This window comes from Fulmarus glacialis, unplaced genomic scaffold (assembly GCF_000690835.1).
Source record: "Fulmarus glacialis isolate BGI_N327 unplaced genomic scaffold, ASM69083v1 scaffold42310, whole genome shotgun sequence".
In the NCBI taxonomy this organism is placed as follows: Eukaryota; Metazoa; Chordata; class Aves; order Procellariiformes; family Procellariidae; genus Fulmarus; species Fulmarus glacialis.
Window position 1 is genome coordinate 34,334 of NW_009190416.1, and position 16,623 is coordinate 50,956.

General features: G+C 40.0%; 1 protein-coding gene across 1 annotated transcript in view; it reads right to left on the reverse strand.

The window, feature by feature from the left end:
- The window catches only part of LOC104082375 (dystrophin-like), a gene marked incomplete at its 5' end in the record, with an annotated part of 45,992 nt that extends 29,725 nt beyond the window's left edge, over positions 1-16,267 (reverse strand). Inside the window, 6 exons of the mRNA XM_009585490.1 lie at positions 1,905-1,970; positions 3,278-3,343; positions 7,948-7,986; positions 8,762-8,898; positions 13,859-13,970; positions 16,101-16,267. Coding sequence (XP_009583785.1) covers positions 1,905-1,970; positions 3,278-3,343; positions 7,948-7,986; positions 8,762-8,898; positions 13,859-13,970; positions 16,101-16,267 — 587 coding nt within the window. The remainder of the gene's footprint in view (positions 1-1,904; positions 1,971-3,277; positions 3,344-7,947; positions 7,987-8,761; positions 8,899-13,858; positions 13,971-16,100) is intronic.
- Between the last annotated feature and the right edge of the window lie 356 nt (positions 16,268-16,623).

Here is a 16,623-nt window from a genome sequence, read left to right on the forward strand (position 1 = left end):
ACATAACTATTGCAGTATAATGTCACTTTGCAAGACATACATACTCTTTTTGTGTGATTTTCAGCCTGCACGTATTTTGTATACATAATTGCAATGACACTACATATCAAAATGTTTGTGGTATATATGAACATTATCTCTTTATTTCCCTCGTTCCCTGTCTCCATCTATCGCTCTAACTGCAATTATAAGCCCGATAATCCAAAACCTGTAAGAATGTCAACAAATAACACTTAAGCATAACCTGACAAACAAAACTGAAAGAATTACAGTTGCGAATTCATGGTGAGCTTTGATTTTGCTGCAATTTGTATCTGGATCATCTCTCTTCCAAAATTCAGAATGTACAGATTCATTCTCATTTTAATAGTACAAACTGAGTAACAAACTGGAGAATCAGTGGTTAACTTATTAACTGAATCATATTAATATAACCTTTGATTAACCAAAGAGTGAAGTGAACAGTAAGACCAAAGTGTAGTACAAAAGATACTGCTTACATATGATTTTGTGACTAAGGACACTGAAATATTACAGTGGGGACAACAGGAAATTCCATATATAATAGCATCCATAACAATACAAAATTGACATACAACTTGGAAAAAAAATTTTCATTAACTGCGTGAAACTATACTGACATTGCGTATGTATTAGTTTTGAGGTTTCATTTTAAGTTTCTCTTTTTTGAACCAATATATTAAAACAATGCACTGGTTGTACAGGGGATTTTCTTCCAAAGTTGGTTGGTAACAATCCTACCAAGTTAAAAGAGAAACTATTTTGAAACAAAGAAACAGCTTTATTACTATCCAAGAACATTTCACAGGCTCACAACTAACCTTAGAAAATACTAATGATTTGGAATCTCAATTTAAGTGAATGAAAACTGGCCAGAGTACTGTGCTTTAAAGGAACACTACAAATTTAATAAAAAGAAGATTCTGTCTGAATTTTAAAAAAAACCCACCCCTTAAATTGTGGTAAGGATGAGATTATGTAGAATAGAAAAAAACACTTTTAGGAAAGTTGGGATTTGATTTTTTTCATATTTGATTGATTTAGAATCTGTGCTGTGACTTCTCCTACACAGTTAATTAACTAAGACCAAATTTTCAAGCACGACAATGACTTACGTGCTTCTATCCTGTTTTCAGAAACATTACTCACAGTTATTTTTCTAGTTCTATGTCCTTTCATCCAGAGAATAAATAAGATCAAGAAAATAATGAGAGAGGAGAAATATATTATCGTGTCAGAAAACCACAAAAAGGTCTCGGTGTGACATTAGGTTGAACTACTTTTTAAAAATTAAAACTTTTATTTATGACTTTACATTTAAAGTAGTATAATGAATGCTTGTCAGTGATCTGTCCAACTTAAAGTTAACTACTTCTAATATTTCACGGTGAGGATAAGTCCCTCCTGGCTTACACTTGCAATGTATTTCAGGTATTTGTAGACCAAAGATCTCTGTTTAGCCCTACTAACCTTTTGAATGACACTTTGCCCACAACATTTTCTAGCTTATAGCAATTTAACTATGACGAAGCTTGCAGTTCAGATAGAAAGGTTATCTTTTTATCTTTGTCCTTAAAACACATAAGATAATGAGCATTTTTTCTGAGTAATATGGGAACTATTTGCTGAATAGATCGTAATTTTTTGGAAGAAATTAGTAATTTTAATTTTGAAGGTATCAATCATCTGTTGCATAAATTTGGTATTGAGCTATAAGCCATAAACCTAGACACTACGATACAAATTGAAAGAACATGTGTTCATCATTAAATTGAATCAGATGTGGTACATGGCCATGCAAATTCAGCACTACAGGATTTCATTACAAGTTATTAACCTTCACAAGAAAACACATGTCAAAAATATTAAAACAGCCTACTTACATGCTCTCATTAGGTGATATACTATCATTTAGATAAGAACCATTGGTGTTCTCCATTTCTGCTAGCCTGTGGAAAAATAAACAAGACTCATTAAAGCCAATTATGTTTTCCAGAAACTTTATTTGCTCTAACATTCCTGAAAGAATTAAAAAGCGTGATGTTTTTGATGAATTTGAAATTCAAAGCAATTTATACTCACTATTGACTACCAAAAAGTTTTGCAATAAGCTATCACAAAGGATTGTTTGTTACAATGACCTGGCTAAACTCACTTCTAAGTTCTCAACCTTTCCTCTGAGGTTATATTCCACTCCTCATGATTAATTAATTCCACAATCAAAGAAGGCCTTAAGATGCCAGGGGATTACATAAATTGCTTTGTACCTGGCAATGTCATCATTAGAACTGTAATGATCCATCATTTCTCATTGGTTTTCAACACTCAGTCCCTCCTAAATGTCCTGCATTATTCAGAAATACCTCTGCCAATCAAGTGATTTTCGGGGAGAGAAAGAGGAGTTTGGAATAGCTATTTTTCATTACCTCAACCCTTGCAAATTTGCTTGCCTGGTGGAAAAACATTTTCATATTTGTGCAATTAACCCACTTTTTGATTCTTAAGAGCAGTATGAAAGCAGACAAGTGAACTAAAGCAGCGATATACCACTATTTTAATCCTCCAAATCAAGGAAAAATCCTGTTTGTGGTATTCCACAAAGTGAATTACTTAACATTAAAATGGCACTTGAGATTCACATAGAGTTTGGAGGTTTCTGCTCTTCTGATTTGTACTATTACACCAGGGTCCATATTAAAAACAAAACCCTATGTAGAATCATAGAATCACAGAACAGTTTGGGTTGGAAGGGACCTTTAAAGATCATCTAGACCAACCCCTCTGCCGTGGGCAGGGACATCTTCAACTAGATCAGGTTGCTCAGAGCCCCGTCCAACCTGACCTGGGACACTTCCAGGGATGGGGCATCTACCGCCTCTCTGGGCAACCTGTTCCAGCATTTCACCCTCATTGTAAAAAATTTCTTCCTTGTATCTAGTCTAAATCTACCCTCTTTTAGTTTAAAACCATTCCCCGTTGTCCTATCGCTACAGGCCCTATTAAAAAGTTGGTAACCTGAGTGCACAGCTTAATGAAGACCCCACAGGACCTAAAGGTCATTCTGACCACATAGGTGCTCTGGCATGCAAGTTAGTTGACAGGCTGGTTAGCAGCAACCACGGGCGATGCTCTGCATCCCAGAGCCTGGAAAGCAAAATGCTTTAAGAAGCGCTCAGGTAGCAGCTAGCCTTTGGGATTTTTTTTTTTAAATGATTGTTTAGAGAAAGATCTGCCTAATGTCCAGCTGGGCTCATACCTGCTAGCATAATGTTCAATGCGTGAATGAGTATCATCATGTGAAAGCTGAGGGGACGAGGCAGGCCTATAAGGCAGAAAACACTGATTAATCACAAACAATACCCCTTTAAAAGTAAAAAGACACTTAGCTATGCCTATACCCTCACATCGCCATGCCTTATGCTTATGCTACGTTTGATAAACAGCAAGTTATAACTTCAGGTGCTGTGTGCACCTCCTCAAGCCGTCGGTGCAATGTTTTGTGGTACCACACTGGGGATTTTGACCATTTTGCAATCTGTCTGTTGCAACGACTCTTCTTCACACCAATCCCTGAAGAACCCTTTTCCAAAGGATTCATGGATGAGCTTTCGCCCCGGTTTTCCCTTCACACCTGCCTCCTTCACTGCTAGTTCTGTTTCACGCGCAGCCCTGCGCCAGCTGCGAAAGCCCTGCTGGGAACCTCTCCTCTGCCTCCCGCCCTGCTCCAGTGCCTGCTTCCAGCACATCCCACTTAAAACAGCCTTTAAGGACTACTCCACGAGCAACTAGAAATAAATACAAGAAACATAAAATGTCTGAAATGAGCCTTTAATAACACACTGCAGAAACTGATGATTTTGCCTAGTGTCTTTCCAGAGTTGTAATCTGAACCGTAGATCAGTGTGCTACACAGGAGGACACTGTCAACTATTTTGGGTTTTCTGCCTGACAAATCAGATGGTATGAGGTCCTCTTCACTTTTTTGTTGATGAAAACAATTCATGGGACTTTTCTCATGAATTAGAGTATTGTTTCCTACAGCCGCAACTCTGGAAAACGTCACCATTGAATTATGTCGCCTATGCAGTTCAGAGAGCACTCTTTGCTGCCATGTAGGATTTTGCTAATCTACACTTATCAGGAGGTGCTGGAATAACAAAAAATGATGCAGCTTCCCAAATCGTATGGCAATCTTGTAATTTAGCTAAATTTCAAATTCTCTTTATTCTGTCTCTGCCAACTCTCCTTCTGGAGCTCCTGACTGAGGAAAGACTTTCCCCCCATTTTAAACTGTTGGATACCGTGGTTCAGGCTGGGTTTGCCCAACGGGGATTGCACTGCATTGCAAGAGAACGTAAGTTTTGTATTTACTGGTTATAAACCAAAACTGTAATAATCTTGCGGTTCATAACGCTCCCGCGTTAGGAGTTTGATAATCCTGCAGGAAATCTACTAGATTGGTCGTCTTTCAGTTTTCTAATCAGCCTGCAAAGGGCTCTAGAAAATTAGGATCCTTCTGAATTCATAAAGCTGTATGCTGGATACACAAAATTCATGATCATTAATGTCTCTTCTCACAGAACAGCAAAGTTTTTCTCGGCTAAGTATCACGAATCTCATTTTGTCTGAAATGAGCTTTGACCCTGACTGTACTTTTACCCATCACATGTTCAAACATTACCACAGCACACCAGAGGATAAATACTCAGTTCACAGAGTTCCTCAGTGCAGCAGAGATTCATGCAGATGGGCAACTGCTTCTCTGCAACTTGATAACCTATTTTGTGCAAGAACATCTACACTGAAGGGAAGGGAGGGGGAAGGGATGCAATTTATCTAGAGCAGTGGAGCAAGATAACAACGGTTTTCTGATAAATTGATGCTATCCCCATTTTTTTATTTGTTTGACATACAGTAGATGTTAAGCCCGTCTAAGCTGGTACTACCAGTGAAAGAAAAGGTCTTGGTTTCAATGCACACACAAATGTTGCTGCTAATACTGCGCGCAGACTAGGAAATCTGTGTTAAAAGTAGCTTTAGTTTTGAGCTGGATGATTCTCCTAGTCCCTCTTACCCTGGCATTGCACATCTATTTGTACCAGTACGAAGGAAAGGACAGTCTCTGGTTGGGACCAACTGGGCAATGAAGAGAAGTGATGTCCCTTTTGGCAGTAGTGCAAGGCAAAAGATGGGCCTGACTGCATGATCACCTGCTTGCTGCCTTGAAACTAAGCTTCACCTTCAGAAGTGAACAAGGTGTGTAATCCATATATATTTTAAAGACAACACAGTGTTGTGTAACTTGTTGGAGCTGCTTCTGTCATTCCATCAACTGCAGGCAGGCGATGAGGCTACACTTCCAGGTTTGTCTCCACTTCAGAACATACTACAACGGAGATCTACCTCAAACAGCTTTCTAAAAGTTTGCTCATGAAAGCAAACGTGTTGAGAAGCACTGCAGTCTTTGTGTTGAATGAAGCTGCTCAGAGGTACACTTTTGCCAGTATCTGAGCCAGCCTGAGAATGACTGTGCTGCATTGCAGGCTGTTGTGTAGACATACTCTTAGATGACCATCTGTGCTAGAGCTCACTGTCCTTCCTTTCTGAGAGCAGGTACTCAGTCCACCTAATCAGTTTGAACAGTCATCAAGAAGGCTGAGGGACATAGCCAATATTTAGCCAAGATAATCATCCCTTTTACAAGGGCTCCACAGCTGCATTGCTCAAGCTGGGGTCTGCAGGAGCAGCCTGGGGAATTCCAGTCAAGTCAAGTGGCGATTGAGTGGCAAATACCACTTCCTGCAAGCCCCTGCACTCCCGGAGACCTGGCTGGCAGGATGAGGGCACTTTTCTTGCTGTTCAGCATTTCAGTTGATGCTTCTTGAAAGTGTAGAATCAAGTGAATTGTATTTGTGCCACTGAGAGCCCACAGTCCAAGTAGTAAGACATAAATTCTCACAAAAAGTGTGAGTTGCCTCTTTAATGCCTGGCAAGCAGAGTATCTATGCAAAATACTGGATAATATGCAGTCAGAATCAGTAACTTCTAACAAAAAATAAATACATATGCATTTACAAACAGTTCCAGATATTGTACCATATTGATCTCAGGATAGCACTAGCATTGCTGAATGCTGCTAGGTTATGCTCTTCTGGAGTACTTTGAAGATTACCAGAAAACTGGCATGAAAGCACCAGGAAAAGGCAAGATCTTAGAAAACATGGAAGTTTTACGATAACCAGAATAAGAGGTTTGACTGCTGAAGTTGGAATCAGCCCTCTAACTGAGAAAAGCTTTAAACCTGGCTAGCTCAGTAACTTCTGTTGCAGCCCTGGTGGTCTAGCACTCAGGAAAGGAACAAAGTTAGCAGAACAAAATGAAGAGCAATTCTTTCCAGCCACTATTAATTTCTTAATTTTCTGCTTTCTTATCAGACCAAGTAAGAGGATTGTGCTCAGGAAGATACCTGAGGTGATCTGATAAAAGGTGCAACCTCTCCGTACAAATCCTGCTTCTCAGTGCTTTTCAAGTTTTCTTAGGTGTTACATGCGAGTTAAACTCCCTGTAGTAGATGACACCAAACCTTTTGTGTGAAGCTATCGGTATAGGCATACCATGGTGTTATTGCTGTAAGTGAGCTAGAATTAAGCACGTTATAGCAGCTTAATTTCATGTTATGTCAGACAAAACAATGGCATTCCATACTATCCACGCTTTCTTTAAATGTTACTTTTAACTTCTCAATTGTTCTCAAGGGTAAGAAATCTAGATCCACAGTTTAGTATGTTGTATGCTGCAATCATCCCCAGACGCATTTATAAATGAAAATGCATCCTAAAGTTCAAAGCCCCTCTATCTCAGTTTGGCTCCAGCCTTTTGGTGTTTTTGAGGGTGAATCCTCAACCATGTGAGGTTTGCAGTACTATACACGTTTTTTGGTTGCTTAAAGTAAATTTCCTAGAGGAAGAGCACTTCATTTGACTTCCCAATCTTTTGTGCTTCAAATAAAAATATAAATCAATATTCAAATGTAGACATTTCACTATGGTTTATTCTACCAAAAATTCAATGAAGGTGCAAGCCATATACATTTCACGATATAGAAATATATAAAATTCTATTTATTAGTTTCTCAATAGTTATCAATATGTGAATTTAAAATAATCCTTATTTAACATTATTCTAAAATCATCCATGTAACACTAGTAGTAGCAAATGCCACAATGGTAAGTACATATATCTTTAGTTTATGCTGAGGGTATTACTACAATAGTAAGACAATGCACGTGCAGGAATGGTGCAAGAATGAAATTCCAGTCCATAGCTGAAAAATCCTGCTTTTTTAACTTCTGAAAAAAATACAGTAAACATTTTCCCATTTCAACCTGCCTTCACAAATTTTACTGTATCTAAAAAACTGTAATAAAATATCCAGTGAGCTTTGGATTAATTGGGGCACGTGAGCGTGCAGGTGTGCATGGTTGTGCGTAAAACCAATTTATAGCTTTATCTACAAACCAACGTCATTCCTGAAACTGAATTAAACCAATCAAGTTCAATTTATATCGTTCAAAAAGCATTTAGTACACATTCAGAGGGATTGACACTTAATCAGAAACACAGGCTTTTAAACGACAAACTCTCATAAGCATTAGTAGCACTGCACCAAAATCCCTGTTAATTCGATGAAAATACATACTCCAGAAAGAGTATACAGTGCACAATCCACAATTGCTGAGAATTCCTGGATTTATCCCATTCTATTCACTTGGGATCAAAACCTTCCTTCAGAGAGTGTACCAAAGAAAATAATCATAAAGAAAGAAGGAAATGAACTTATGTAAAACTAAACAAAGAAACAAACAAAAAAAGTGAGGGAACGCAGCAGCAGTAGCAGCAGCAGCACACTTCAGCAAAAGTACTCACGCAGAATCTACTGGCCAGAAGTTGATCAGAGTAACAGGACTGCAAGACAAAAAATGAGGAGGTGAAGAGAGAGGCAGAAGAAACTCAGCAGCAAAATAATTACAGAAAGGTTTAAAAAAAAAAAAAGAAAAATCACAACAACTAAAAAACAGAAATCCAACAGACCAACATGAATGACTGTGAAGAGCAACCAACCAAAAAGTGAGAAAAAAATTGAAATCTAAAATTAAAAAAGAGAGAGAAAGAGAGAGAGCGAGAACAAGCTGCGTGCAATTGCCATTAAACAACTGATTAAATTTGTAAAAAAAACCAAAGGGAACTGGGTTACTCATTGATTTCTCCATGTGCATCATTATTGCTTTTTTTTTTCCATAAAGACTTCAAAGTCATTTAATAAGACTAAATTTATAGTGTGAGAAAAGATTAAATCAGCTAGGAAGCTTGCAAACACAGTAGCCTAATTAAAAAAAATAAAACCACAGAAAGATACCCATTTGGAAGAAAATAAAAATTTAATGAAGAGATCATTAGTCTCCAAATTGCCATATCAAACTTTGAAGTTTATAAGGCTGTCAGTAAGACGGTAAGTATTTTTCTTTTACTAACTGAAGTTCCTGTACAAGGTCAGGTGAAATCAGATAAAAGCAATGGCAACTGGAATCCCAGCTTGTGTCTTCCTGCCAGCAGAGGTTAACAAAAATGAAAAAAATAAAGAGGCTTTATGCATTTAGGAAGTGAAGGGAGTTGGCACCAGCTGGGGAGCTCAAAGAGCATACCAAATGAATCGCTACTTAGACACTTCAGAGCTACTCACGTTTCCATGTTGTCTCCCTCCAAGACAGTTTGTACAGGCAGGTAGCCCATTCGTGGGTGCTTTGCAAAATATCTTTTTGTTCGAAATTTGTTTTTTAGTACCTTGGCAAAATCACGGACGTCTTCTCCTGAAGTTGTCTGAAAGCCACAAATCACAATGAAATCATCTTTCATGAGGTTATCATGGTTTTTTGGTTGCCTCTTCCCTTGCTGGGTCACTTGGAAGAGCTGTGGCCACACCAAGCACAGCTGCCTACGGCTTGACCTCCGGAACAGCAGATTTTATTTATTTATCACCATCACCTTACAATGTACTACACAACAACACTGCTAGTGGGGAGGAAGGAGGAAAAAGGGAAGTTCCAAAAACCCCTGACAGGCTCATGCCTCATCTCAGGTGATCTCAGGAGGACAAGCAATAATCAGACAAGAATTTGTCATTTCTTCATCTGGCTCAGGGGACTCTCTGCCTGCTTTTTGTTCAGCACTAGAATGGCTGTAATGGAGAATACACAGCTGGTCCGTGTGTCCAGCTAGCTGTTTCACTGGCTGGATCCTGACTCTTACCACATGCTCATCATCTATATCTCATGGACTTGTAAGTCCACGAAAGTCAGACCCGTACTCTCGGTACGTTTTCTTTCCGGTTTTCCTTCTCAGCCTCCTCTGCCATTAATATTTTCATCAAAGAGAAACAAAAAGCAGGTGAGAGCTGCTGAAAAGCTCTTTGATCAGTTCTATCTTCCCGCACCTGTTAATCTGAAGGTAGCAGGCATTTAAGATCAACATCCTGAAGAGAGTACAATTTGCACAGTTTTCTACTCCCTTGCCTGCAGTCGGCTTTCCTTTCTGCTGTAGAGACCAGCAGAGGAGCGCAAAGTGGAATTAGTTTCCTAAAGACCAGAATGAGCCAGGAAGAGTTCAAAGGATGTCTGCTGGGAAGATGCAAGACTTCTTGAGAGCCTGATTAAGCATTGGGCGATTTTCTGAAGAATTTTAATGGAAGACTTCAGTTACTTTAGTCAGGCTGCACTCCCTTCCCTGCACCTCGCAGAGACACTCGACCCTGAAACACTGCTCTTTCACAGCAAATTAAGTTGTTCCTGACCCACATAACGATATTGCTTCTCCAGTTTATCTAATTTGAAGGAAAGAAATGAGGGAAAAGTTAACCTTTCTGACACTTTTTAATGAGTTCTATGCCGTCTATTTAGAGAGAAAGGAGGTGCTGGGACCTGTCAGTCAAGCCAACCTTCACAGAGCTGCTGAAACACAGATGTGTGTATTTTTAATGATTGCCTAGGTAGAAAAATTAAGGATGCCCTGAAAAATAATCTGCAGAAAGACTGAAATGCATTAACAGAAAGGACAAATATTATCCCTGTACTGATGACACCTACAAGCTTCATGTAAAGCTGGAAAGAATTTGGCTCTCCTTCCAGTCAGGCTGTCTGGTAGGAAAATTTGGCGTCAGCAATGACTGGCGGAGAAGTGACACAGCAGAAACACATCTGTATTTTCAACAAACTGAGATAATGCTCGATAATATTAAGTATCACTTCCTCAATATATCAGAAGTTAAGACACTTTGGGGAAGGGAGGGATTAAGTATGCCCAGACCACCCAGAGGACTCCGGAAAGGGGATTTTCGGAGGTGGCCTCGCATGCCCCAGCAGGAGGGAATTCCCTCTGCCGACTGCCACCTGCAATGCCTGCTAGGAGAGCTCCTAACCAGGGCAGCATCAGGAGAGCTCACAGAGCACATCAGCTGGGAACAGAGGAAAACTTTTTAATATTTAGTCTCAGTATAAATGGATTAAGCACGGCTTTCTGTTCAGTTTGTTCACCTGTGTCATTTATAACCACTTATTCCTGCTTTGTCTATTTTCAGTGTTGTGAACACTTCCCATTGCACGTGACTGTAATTTGGATTAAGTGTTTTCAGGCATGATTAACAATAAAACATTCTTCGCTTTGACCTTCCTAGGACTGTTACCCCTGCCGGCTCCCTTGAACCTTCTGCATGACAACGAAACAGTAAAAAGGTGTGTTTGCACAGAAACATCCTGATCTAGCTGGTAGCACAAGGATCCCGAGAAGAAAATATGTCTCCTAGTGACAACTAGAAGCATCAGGTACCTCTTATATGATCCAATTTCCGTTTCAAAAATGTTCAAGGAGCACAAGAAAGGCAAAGGAAATGTGATTATTATGTGGACAAGACGATAGACTGAGGTTATTTTCAGCCAAACTTTCTGATTTATTCCACAGATGCTTTATTCACCATGATTTTCAGAGTAAAATCATCCAAAACAAAATTCTCAGCAGAACTGGTTTACGAGGAAGAAACAGTGGTGTTTCAGCATCGCAGCTCTCTTAAATCAAAGTAATACATAGGCAGCTGGGCCGAGCATGTTCCAAAACTATTCTGAAACCAAAACCATTTAATGACATAAGGAGAACTTCACCACCATCTGACTTTTTGCAGTTTGGTTTAAGAAAGTGCCTTGCCAAACCCCCTCCGCAGCCCTCAGCCCCGACCGTAAACACTAGCTGTAGAAAGGTATCTCAGTTTGACATGCTTCCTTCTAACAAGGTGGTTTTTATGCTGGTGTGTCGCTGTTCGTTAAACCCAAGCAGAAAAATGATCCTACATTTAAATCCCAGCCTAGAAGTTGTCTTCTACGCTTTATTTGAAACCTCTTTAAAAGTCACCTCTCTTTGAACAATAAATTGAGCTGTGTTGCTTTCAGGAATAATTGTTGCAATTTTTCTATCTAAGTGAAAATTAGGGAACAGCCTTGCCCTTATTCTGCCTCAATCTTTTGCAGGAGAGGAAAAGTTATCACATCCCTCAGATATTTAGCATGAGTTCTCAAATCTCCCCTAAGCAGAATTAAAGAATGCAGTGCTCCAAAATTTCCTGGAAGTAAGAGGGAGGGGGAATAAAAATACCAAAACACTTTGTTGTGCACATCTAGCTATTGCAACGATATATCAAAGAAGGCATCACATGTCTTCTGTCTGCCAAAATGCATTTTAAGGTGAGAGATTTGTCTGGAGGAAGAGCAAAAAATGCTCTGCCACCTGCAAACCCCTTTTCATTCATTTAGGAAACAATTACATACTAGAGATGATAGCTTCAGTGGATGTCTTGTTCAGTCACACAGTATCTGGGTTTATTTTTTCAATAGCAGCAACACAAAAAACATCAGGGCTTGCTGTGCATCACATTCACTTTTTCTCCCCCCCCGGTTAATCCTTCTCTAATTCAACTGGCTGCTGGTGCAGCCAGGCACGGCACATTAGCATGGGCTGCTGGAGTTCAGGATTCACAAAAAAATGTACTGGCTGTGAATGGTTCTTCATTCTGATCCAGCAATCTGGATGCGGTTGCAAGTTTTCTGTTCACCACTGTGTTCGCCTGTTAGTAATCGGCATTTTTAGGGGGAGCAGAAACCTGCTGGACCCTGTGTTCCAGTGAGTTGCTGCAGGCTGTGGGGGTGTCTCCCAATGCTTTTTCATTTCTCTCTCCTCAAAACACATCATCTTATGAACAGGTTAAGAAAACAGTAGTAAGATGTTGGTCTGTGCACCATTCACAAATCTCCCATGTCACTTATTAGCAAGAATAAGAGTGGCAAACTGCAAAACGAACCATAGCCAATTCAGCAAGGAAGTATTCAGCTGCAGCTGGAAGGAATGCTTTAACGCGGTCGATCAGTTGCTCACTCTGCCTACGACTCAGATCATGAGAGTCTGCTCTAGGAATGCCTGCGATGGAGAAGTCTGTTCTGACCTGCCCAGGCAGCGCAGACTTGTGCAGCAGTTCAGGCACATCGCCAACCTCCCCCCCCGGGGATGACGCTGAAAAGCAGCAGTCCATGAATACCGACACATTAGTTGCCCTTGCAGAGATTCAGATTAAATACTGCCATTTATATGCTACAGTAAAAGTTGGTAGACAATGTAAATAAATATCCATAAATTAAAACTAACAAAAATACTGGTTTTGCTTTACTATAGTATCTTAGGGGAATATTTTTTCCTCTCTCTTTCCCAAGTTTCCAAGAAAAGACACATCTTTACTTTTATTTTGGCCATGCCTTTTTGTTTGGATGAAGATGTAAAGCCCATTTACATGATTTTATGAGGCTAGCCCATGTATAATTTTGGTGCTTTATTTTCACCATTTAGATTTGACCAGCAGATGAAAGTACAAGACTAGGGACCATCCCATCACACGAGAAAATGATAACCAGAGAGCGCATTGCTTCAAGACCACCACAAACAATAGCAAAGGCAGCTGAAAGCTCAGTCATGCTGCATTGTGGAAGGACAACTTGTGAGCTCCTCTAATTTATGCCTTGCCTTTCTGCCCTCGTCATGAGTGGCAAAAAAAAAAAACACAGCACACAGAGAGAGTAATATGGAATTTCCTTTGCCACTGTCTGGTATGAAAGAAATGTTTACGCAAAAGCGATCCTTTTGAGAGCTGTGAAACAAGGGTGAAGACCCTCACCACACCATCGATGTAGCACATCTGCACTGTGCTGCATTGAACACCCTGGCTTCCAGTCTTCAGAAATTAAATCTAACTTGCTACTCTTGAGAACTTCCCTGGTATTTTATATTATCAAGTGATCATACAAGGGTACTACTAAATAGTAAAGAACTTAAAAATGTAATCATAATGTTGCAGGGAAAACAACTTGCTGAGGAAAGGAAGAAAAATCTCACACTGATATGGAGAAAACATTGCGACCTAAGATACGAATGCGTATTTGCACATATCACAGGCTTTTTGCAGGATCCGTAAAGCGAACTATGGCACTGAACATGGAATGAGTCATTAGCACGCAATAATATATTACGACACAGCATGGTACAAACAATGAACTTCAATTTACTTCAAACCATTGGAGTATCCTTTACTAAGCATCAGAAATTGCTGGCATGTGTAGTATATAAAAGGTGATTATGGGGGGGCGGGGGGAAGAAAAGCCACCCAAATGCTCCATTACCTTGCACATAGGAAATGAAGTTTTTCCTTTCTACATAAGAAGGGACAGTAAGGGTCAGTAAAACAGCTACTTACCGGTGTGCAGTATTCCACCATGGGATAGTGCATTTTATGACCTTTAGCAACACGGCCAGAGAAGAAGCAACTTTGGCAGATGTCATAGTTAAAGTGCTTTAAACTTCTGTACCTAAAAGAGGAGGAAAAAAACCCACGGCTTCAGAGCTTTGTATGTGAATGCTTCATATCAGCTTGTCAAGTTTTCTGCGTTAGTAAGTTCTCTTCCCTGAGATGTCACATGTCGTGCAATGCCGCGCAATGTTCCTCCGCCACTGAGGGACAGGTATTGCTGCCTCAGAGGTTTATCAAAGATTTGAATGTTAAAAAAAATTTTTAACACTGGGCAACAGCAAAGATTTCTACACAATCACTCTCTCTTAACACATGAAAGACACCACCACTCTTTTTGTTTCTATAATGCTAATTTCAGTCTTTTTGCTCTTCATTATGATTCCTAACACAGAATGTCCTGAGGAAGTAACATTCAAGTAAGTAACGCCCTCCTCAACAATTCACTCCAGCAAACTCCTAAGTGCTGCATACAGGAATTTGTTTGTGTCCTTCCTAGCACCTCTATCAAAACAGTTTTCCTGTATGGCATTCCATCCATGCAAAACTCCGAATGCACTTTCGGGCCATTATTTGATCTCACCAGCTCTATGAGGCAGCTAACTGTTGTATCTGCTATGCTGAAGTGCCTGAAAGGGCCGGAGGCATAAGGGTTGTCTTGTTCCAAATACGCGAAGCAGTTCAGTCACAATGACCCCAAAAGAACATTGTTTTACACGTACTGAGGCACACAGTATTAGCTTTCTAAAAGCCTTCCAATACAGTATCTTTTTGTCAAGTGTGTACACAGGGTCTCAATGACTTGCAAAACCAGAGAAAAAATCTTCGACAGACAGATTGGACTATGATGATAATAGATTTGTTATATAAATTTAAGAGCCAGATGAGATCAGAGAAGTAAAATTGGATGCAAACAGAGAGCTCCAGTGTCCGCTTCCCAAGTTCTCCATGCTCACTACAGACTATCCATTCACTTGCCATCCTTTGATTTTCCAAGTGCTGCATTTTTCAATTCCACCTACTTGTCTTTGGCTGTTTATACAAAACCATTTAAGTAATTCAGTAGTTTCATAAACCTTATTTGGGAACGGGAAAATTAGTATTTTTGGATGTGTTGAACTACTCACATCTCATCCCTAGCTCTTTCTCAGAAATATTTATCATTTCCCAGTTAAGATATTCAAGAGGAATAAAAGCAGAAAGAGAAGAATTGAGATGATTAGAGGAACAGCCTCACTGAAGAAAAAAATCAGTTTCAAAACAAAGCAGTATCTTCATTATTTCCCGTTTCCCACTGCCTGTGAAATCGCATAGGAGAAAGCACTGCCCCACTACAGGCATAAAAGCAACATTCATACTCTCCCAGGTTAGAGCAAAATGATGGCTTTTCTATGTGGTACTGTTTGCTGCTGCTGCTGTCTATCTGGGTTTTAAAAACAAAATTACAGAAAGCTCTTTGTAAACAACACGATTCCACAGAAGGAGAAATGCCAATGGTAAAAGAAGACTGTGCGTAAAAAGGACGGAAACCATACAAAGCAGCTATTGCGAAGCAAAGTGATAAAACAAGTCTAGGCATAATTGAAAGTGAGTATTTACTTAGCCTTTAAGTGGATTCTCAACAGGCCTACCAACACACAGCCATTTTACAACACAGTGACTTATTCATTGCCATAGTAACCATGGTGTCGATCCAGATGTTTAAATAGACTAGCAACATTTTCCTCACTCCAGGTTAATGTTCCACCAACTACATTCTTTCTCTGAGAAACGCACATGTAGCTTTACACGTCTGTGAATTTTCAAGGCACTTCCTTGCTTTATACCATGACAGAAAGCAATTCATTAGGATCCAATTCAGAAAATGTAACTGCATGCATAGGACAGATTGAATGTAAACCAAATCGTATTAGTTGTGCGATCTACCAACACTCTGGTTGAGGTACGGAAGGAGTGCAGGCAAGAGCAGGACACAGAAGAAGGGCCATATCTTAACTGCTAGATGATTTTTGTTCTCTTCAACTCTCGCATCACTGTACCCAATCTAGGTGTCACTCTCCCTCATGCCCTGTCACAATCATTTTTTCCCTGAACAACATGCATTAAATCAAGAACATGATTCGCCTGGAAACAAGCAGAGCTCTTGATCCACCAAGCAGCAGTACACATGGGAAAGGGAGCCAGCTGGTACCTGAATCCAATAATTGGACACTCCTTGCAGATGTTACACTTCGCTTGGTGTTTGGCGGTCTCAGCAGCAGCCACCCTGTGCAAGACGGGCAGCCACACCATGGACTGCGGTTCCAGCCTCATCCAGTCCAGGAACAGGGCTGCTTCGATCTCCGGTTTGTTGTTGGCCTGTAACACAGGGGGAAGAAAAACAGGGGCTGAGCACAAGTGATCTGTCTACTACCAGCTAATTAGCAGTTCAGGCGGTTCGTTTCCTGCCTACTCCATATCTTTTGCCTGAATATACTCCAGCTTTTCCCCCAGTCCCGCCATTCATTAAAAAAAAGAAAAGAAAAGAAAACAAAACAAAAAACCTCAAAAAAATCTCCAGGATCCTGCCTTCAAGCCAGGAACTGAACACCATTATTAATGTTTCAAATCTCTCTTTCTCTTATACCCTATTACAATAGACAGCACTACCATATACTCTGTCACAGAGAAAATCATCCACTTACAGGATTCACCTTTGATGCCTGATCTTGTGT